At 47.5% G+C, this 7,373-nt stretch overlaps 1 protein-coding gene across 5 annotated transcripts in view; it reads left to right on the forward strand.

Annotated features, from left to right (window-relative positions):
- The first annotated feature begins 691 nt into the window (after positions 1-691).
- ARHGAP26 (Rho GTPase activating protein 26) overlaps positions 692-7,373 on the forward strand; it is a 550,033-nt gene continuing 543,351 nt past the window's right edge. For 3 of the 5 annotated variants that reach the window (XM_023735640.1, XM_023735642.1, XM_023735641.1), the window contains exon 1: positions 1,043-1,196. In XM_023735640.1, the coding sequence (XP_023591408.1) occupies positions 1,043-1,196 (154 nt within the window). Of the gene's footprint in view, positions 1,197-7,373 lie in introns of all 5 variants that reach the window. The other 2 variants (XM_004381135.1, XM_023735643.1) reach the window with 2 other exon arrangements.

The raw sequence follows: 7,373 nt of genomic DNA on the forward strand, positions 1-7,373 counted from the left end.
ATTCTCTTAAGGATGTTAGGCTCTGAGGTCGGGGCAGCCGTGGGCAGATTTTGAGCAGGAGTGGCCATGATGGGGAGGACTCTAGGGGGGCGGGAAGAGGGCAGGCAAGCAGCGCTGGTAATTTTAAGATGCAAATATTTTCCGCCTGACTGGAAGAAGGAACGTGTGCCTAGGGGCGACGTGGTCGCTCGGTGTGCTCGGTGTTCTCCCGAGGGACAGTGGGCTGCATTTTGAGTGCAAGCTCGGTTGCCCAGCAGTGTTGGGCGGGCCGCGGGGAACTGCAGCCCAATTTCTCAGATTTTTCATATTCGGCAGATCTAGATTCTTCAGCCCTCAGATCAACAGACGCACCATCTCGGGCTCCGATCCGGGCCGCACAAGGACCAGGGTAGCTGGAGTACTTGCACAGCACCGCTCACCCGCGAGTCTTGGGGTCTGCAACACCGGCCGGCGGGAGAGGGCGGAGCTTACGCTGCGGACCAAGGCGGTGGCGTGGGACCCGCCCCTCGACCTAGGCCCCGCCTTCAGACCACAATGATTGGTTCAAGCCCGCGGAAGGGATGGGCGCCCTCGAGCTGCCGGAGGGTCGGGCTGGGGCGGGCGGGCTGATTGGTCTAGCAGGGATTAGGTCATCGCTAGCAGGTTCGAGCGGCCCGGACGCCGGCGGGGCGGCCGAGGCTGCTGTGAGAGGGCGCTCGAGGCTTCTTTTAGCTGGCACAAGCTAAGGAGGCGGGGAGGCGGTGGCAGCACTCGCTCGCCTGCTCGCTCGCTTCCCGGCGCCGCTTCGGGTTCGCTGCTGCGCTTCCTTCTCGCCCACCGCTCAGTTGCGCGCCCTGCAGCAGCCTCCCCTCGACCGGATCCAGGTTCATTTCGGGAGTCTTGCGCGCCCGTCGACACCGCACGGAGGGCAAGCCGGCGCCACACCTGTGGAGCCGGCGGCCGTCGGGGGTGCGGGCCGAGCTCCCGCCGCGTGCGTGCTCCGGTCGGCAGTCCGCCGGGGCCCCGGGGGAGGCGCACCCCTCGGCTGGGAGCCGCGGGCACCATGGGGCTCCCCGCGCTTGAGTTCAGCGACTGCTGCCTCGACAGCCCGCACTTCCGAGAGACGCTCAAGTCTCACGAAGCGGAGCTGGACAAGACCAACAAATTTATCAAGGAGCTCATCAAGGACGGGAAGTCACTCATCAGCGCGCTCAAGAGTGAGTGCCCCCGAGCCTGGCGGGGACGGCTGTCCCGGGGCGGGAGGGGCCGTCGGGCGGCGCTCAGTCCTTGTCGCTCGCGTGCTTCAGGGTTTTTTCACTCCGCGGCACCGAGTGACGGGTGTAGATGCTCACAACGAGACAGGAAGGATACCTAAAATGGGCGAGCCAGCAACAGTCAGATGAGGAAAGAGACCGGTTGCGCAGCCATTTGCGTTCCGAGTTGGCGGGGAGGTGACCCGAGCACGAGTGGTGCTCTCGGGCACCGCGGGTGGGTGTGCGCGGCATACAGGTGTCCCGCGAGTGGGCCAGTAGTGCCTGGACCGCCGCAGCCTGTCGGGAAACGCCATCGCGTTCACGGCTCTGGCGCCCATAGGGGAAGAGATGCTCACCCCTGGGTGCCTAGCGGCGGGGCTGGAGTGTGCCCCGCTAAGGGGGCGCTGCCTCCCCCTCGGGAAAAGGCAGGTGTGACTATTTCAGTCCCTGTATGCAGCTCCCAGGTCGACGGTTGGAACCCACCAGCCGCTGAGCGGGAGAAAGATGTATCAGTCTGCTTCCATAAATATTTACAGCCTTGGAAACCCAATGGGGCAGTTCTAGTCTGTTCTGTAGGGTCGCTGTGAGTCGGAGTTGATTTCAAGGCAGTGGGTGGGATGCACCTCCAGCCTACCAAAGGCCGCTGGCTTCTCCAAAAGGCACAGGGCTGCCTAGGGAGGGACTGGGTGGAATGGTTGGTTAGCCTGCGATTGTTTAGAGTATTGGCAGCAAGTCGCCCCCAAATCTAGCATCAGTGCCATTTACGTGTGCAGGTTCTGAATCTTGTGTTTAGCAGAAGGTGATAGGGGTGGGAGTACAGAATCAGAGTGTTCATTTACTCTAAAGTGTGGGCGAGGGTTTAAAAATAGAAAGAACATATCCTGACTCCCTCCCTTCGTTCCCTCGTTCTCCTTTTCACCTCTCCTATTATCCTTGAAAACTCAAATGTTTGAGAAGGATGTCCTTTGTTCCCACCCAGAAAGGAGAAGTTTAAACTCATTTTAAAGATTCTCTAACCTTTTGTAAAACCACTTTTCGCTTTTTTTCCTTGTGGTAGGGGAGAAATGAAATTTACATCTTTTGTATGGTTTTCCCTTGACTTTGGCAGAAGCCAGCTAGTTTCTCCTGGCCAAATAGAGAGTGCTGTAAGGATCAGCACCTTGGATTATGAGAGTGTTTTTGGTTCCTTTTCAGTCTCCTCATTTTAAAAATAGTTCAGCCCATCTTCTGGTTTTCAAAATTAGAAATAGCATGAAGGCAGATAGTGGAATTGTCTTTGACTCTTACTTTTCCTGTCTCTGATGGATTTCTTAATAGGTGATATCTTTCAGCTATGAAAGGTTGCATTGGTAGAGTGGGGTCCAAGCTGTGAGAATTGTACCCAACCCATTACCAAACCAAACTTCTTGCTGTCAAGTTGATTCCAACTCATAGTGACCCTTTAGGACAGAGTAGAACTCCCCATAGAGTTTCCAAGGAGCGCCTGGTGGATTTGATCTGCCTACCTTTTGGTTAGCAGCCGTAGGTCTTCACCACTACGCCACCAGGATTTCCAGAATTGTACCCAGGCCTCCTTAAAGGAGTGCCTGAGGCATCATTTTGTGAGCTTGTTGCTTTTAAAACTGAAGACAGAGACAGTGGAATCCCAGGGCAGCAAGTGCTGACCTTTTGGGGTGAAATGAGCTCAAAAGTATTGGGAATGATGAGGCGTCTTAGGGGGCAGTGCCTTACCTGAAGCATATGAATAGACTCTTCTTTTGTCAATGACCAGGGACTTCCTTGGCTCAGGAACACTGGACCCCTAGTTTGGAGCCAGTTAGGGGCCCACTTAAAGGTTGGGCCCAGGAATTTTGATTAAACTCAGAGGCTGCCTTTAATTTGGGCTGCTGCTTCATTCAGCAGTTTGGAGTGACTAGGGTGTACTAGGTATTGCACCAGGCACAGAGGATGTAGCAGTGAATATTCTGCTGCAACTGTGGCTGCAGAGGTTTACTTTGTGCCGGACGCGGCTTCACCTAAGAGTTATACAAATGAGAAAACAGGCTTGAGGATGCACTAGCCCAGAGTCACACAGCTCTAGTGGCTGGGCTTAGTTTAGTGCCCAATTGTGTGAGCTAAGTTGGAGTTAATGCTCTTGCAGAGCTCTTGATCCTGCCCCATCCCACGTGCCCTGAATGGAACTCTCTGGACCAGGCCTGCTGGAATTTGGATTTGTGTTTTATACTTCAGCCTCGAATCCGAGGAGAGTGCATTTGGGTAACTGGCAATTTGCCCAACTACTTTTTTTTTTTTGTATGTGTGCTTTGGGTAGGAAGAAACATTTCAGTGATTGGGGTTTAAGGACTGTTTCAGTTGTCTGATGGACCAGCCCTGTAACTTGGGGGGAAGACTGATTGGGAACTAGGTGTTCCAGTTGCTCTAAATGCAGCTCTTCTACTAACTGTGACCTTGAACAGGTTATGTGACCTTTTAGAGCTTCAGTTGTCTCATCTTTAAAATAAAGAGGGTGGAGCTGTTTCCCAGACTTCAGGCATTCACTTATCACCTAAATGCTCGCTTTGTTGTATACTGCAATATTAGTATTTATGTATTATTTTTCTTGAAATTATCTTTACCACTACTGTAAAGCCAGTATTTTTCCAGTATACCTTAAAAATAAATACATAATTATATAAGTAACACTGGTTTGGATGATCCTGTAGTCTCTCCCAGCTCTAAAATCTTATGGTTTTATTTCATAACTCGTATTCTCAGCTCTTTGAGTTTAGGTTTCTTTTGTGCAATTAATCCGAGGGCAATAAAACTGGCCTCCAGGGATTGCCAAAGTTCAGCTTGATCATTGCATTGCTACTTCCACTTTATGAATAAGGAAACGAAGGACCAGAGAGGTCAGTAACCTGCACAATGTGACACAGCAGTTAAGTGCACTTAACTCTGAAGCAACTCTGTCCTCTAGGTCAGTGGTTCTCACATGTTTGTCTCTTGACTCACTTTGAGAATCTGATAAAAGTTATAGACACTTTCTGGATAGAAATGAACTCCTTGAAACCTTTCTCTGCTCTGGACACATGGAAGGATAAGCAGTAAAGTAATTTGGGGCATACATTTAATAAAATCCTGCTTTTGGAGACAGTTCTTGTTTAATGGGGAGTAGAGCCTTGGCAATTCCTGATTATTTGTCTCTGATGCTGATTCGTTGTGGCCTTTTCTGTGGGGGACTTACTCTCCCAGGACCCTTTCCTCTGATCTGATTAATCAGTGTCTCAGTCAAGAGAAAAGTCTTCTTTTCTTTCTCTAGAGATAATATAAGCTGAAGATGTTTAGACTATAAAATTAAGAGTTTTAGGATTTCCTGCCTCCCTTGGGCTTGTCAGGTCACTTCATCAGTTTTGGTAATAATAGCATTTCCGAGGTAGTGTAGTTCGGTGGTTAGAAAGCAACCCGGAGTCAGGTAAGCCGGGGTTTGAATCTTCGTCCTGCCACTTAGTTGTTTGACTCTGGGCAAGTTACTAAGCCTGAGCTCCCCATCAATAAAATGGGAATAACCACACCGACCATGTAAAGAAAGCACTGAACTTGGGTCTGGCACCTAGTGCTGCTCGATTATCATTTTCCAGCTATTAGCGTCTTCCTGCACTCAAGGTTGTCAACACTCAGTGATTCTCAGAGTGAAAGCCACCAAGAGAGCCTCCTTCATGCTAGTTGTTGGTAACTTACACAGTCGTGTGTGTATTAACCACTGGTGGACAAAATCCTGGTGAGCCTGCTTACATTAAGTTGTGGTTATGCCAAAAAAGCCCAACAAGTTAAAAAGAAAAAAATAAGTAAGCCTCCTGTCTCTTCTGTTCCGAATAACGTTCTGGTAGCTTAAATTTTCAAACTTCTTGCTAGATGAACTTTCCCCTCTCTGTTGCTGGTCTTGCTGCCTCTCTGTGTTTGCCTTGTAGGAGAAGCTTGTCTTGGACCTCATGCCTGGCTGTCTCATGCACTCAGTGGCAAACCAAATGTGGTTTTGTAGAAATGAATTAGGCTGTTGGTTTTGAGGGATGGTCAGGGTTTTTAAGAATTGTGTTTCTTTCCAATTTTTATAGTTGGTTTCTGGACTTGTTGCTAGGGATACCAGAAAAAAAAAAGGACCCATTGCTGTCGAGTCAATTCCGACTCATAGCGACCCTATAGGACAGAGTAGAACTGCCCCATAGGGTTTCCAAGGAGCAGCTGGTAGATTCGAACTGCTGACCTTTCGGTTAGCAGTCCAGCTCTTAATCACTGTGCCACCAGGGCTCCTTGCTAGGGATAGGCCCCTTTAAATTTGACTTCCATTTTCTGAGATGGAGTACCCTCATCTTGATTGTCTGGGGTGGGGACAGAAATGCAATTTTTTAAAATAACTTTATTGAGATAGAGTTCACATACCATACAATTTGCCTGTTTGATATGTACAATTCAGCAGTGTTAGTACATTCAGAGTTGTGCAACCGTGACCACCTATCAATTTTAGAGCGTTTTCATCACCCAAAAAGAAACCCCATGTAGTCACTTCCATTTCTGCCTAACCACCACAGCCCAAGGCAACTGCTAACCTATTTTTTGTCTTTACAGATTTGCCTATTCCGAACATCAGAAGTCAGTTTTAATCCTTTTCTGCTAGGTGGTCGTGACCAGATTTGGGCACAAAGTTCTTGATTTGAATTTCAAATGGAGAAGCTTTGAATCAGTAAGTTTCTCTCCTTCAAAACAGTTGTTTAAGTAGAGCTGACAGCCCAAAGACTGAACAATGAATTTCTAGGGCCTGGAGAAGCCCAGGTGTGCCTTTGTATTACCACCTCACAAGAGGGGAATGGATTCATTCTAGTTTGTGGTACTTTAATAGATGCAGAAGAGATAACCAAAACAAAAGTAAAGTCCAGCTTCTTCCCTCAGGGAGCTTACAGTCAAGTTGGGGCAGGGTGTCTGGTACTGAATAAAAAGCCTTCCCTTGTAGTCAGTGTCCTGCTGGGTGACATCTTTTTTACAAAATGAAGTGAATATTTATATTTCTTTAGTTGAGCCTATACTTTTTATGAGACTTTTTAAGAAATGATATGCCCTTCTCGTACCATTTTGGCAGTAATTCTGAGATCTCTGTCCGACTCCTGCATCACATCTCCAAAACAACCACAGTGAGTTTTAACAGAAATAAGTAGACAGTATAATACTAATGCCAGCAGTTGATGTTTACTGAGCACTTACCAAGTGCTAGGCCCCATGCTAAAGGAGCCCTAGTGGCACAGTGGTTAAGTACTTGGCTGTTAACCGAAAGTTTGGCAGTTCAAACCCACCAGCTGCTCCACGGGAGAAAGATGTGGCAGTCTGCTTCTGTAAAGATTACAGCTTTGGAAACCCTATGGGGCAGTTCTACCCTATCTTATAGGGTCGCTGTGAGTTGCGGTTGACTCCATGACTGTAGTGGGTTTGGTTTTTTGGTTTTAGGCCCCATGCTGAGTGATTCACATACATTGTCTCATTAATCCTTACTACTGTCCTGTGAGGTGAATACTCAAATTTTTCTTAATTTTATAATTGGTTAGCTTGTCTAAGGCCACACAGCTAGGAAGCTGTGCAACCAAGCTTTGAATCTGGCAAGGGACTTCAGTGGCTTCTCTTGAAGGGATACGATACAAGACATTGAAATTAGTAGATTAGTGATTGAGTCCTGAGCTTAAAACAGAGTGCTTGCAAATGGGTACAGAGGATTTTTTTTTCAGTGATAGAAATGTTCCAGAATTGGATTGTGGTGATGGTTGTACAACTCTGTAAACTAACTAAAAATCATTGAATTGTACATTTAAAATAGGTGAATTTTACTGCACGTAAATACTGTCTCAGTAAAGCTGTTAAAAAATATTGCTCTAAAATATGCTGACCTGATACAAGTGGTTACCTTGAAAAGAATAAACTTAAATATAATGTTCTTGAGAGAGACACCCATGACTATTTTATCTGTCAATTCCAAGTTCTAGTGGTCTTACTGAGAAAAGAAATGGAGAGGAAAAACATTATCTTTTTATATCTTTAAATGAGAAAGAAAAGTAATGTTCTTTCTTTTTTTTTATTTTTTTTATTGTACTTCAGGTGAAGGCTTACAGAACAAATAGTTTC

The sequence above is a fragment of the Trichechus manatus genome, unplaced genomic scaffold (genome assembly GCF_000243295.1).
Source record: "Trichechus manatus latirostris isolate Lorelei unplaced genomic scaffold, TriManLat1.0 scaffold00080, whole genome shotgun sequence".
Classification (NCBI taxonomy): Eukaryota; Metazoa; Chordata; class Mammalia; order Sirenia; family Trichechidae; genus Trichechus; species Trichechus manatus.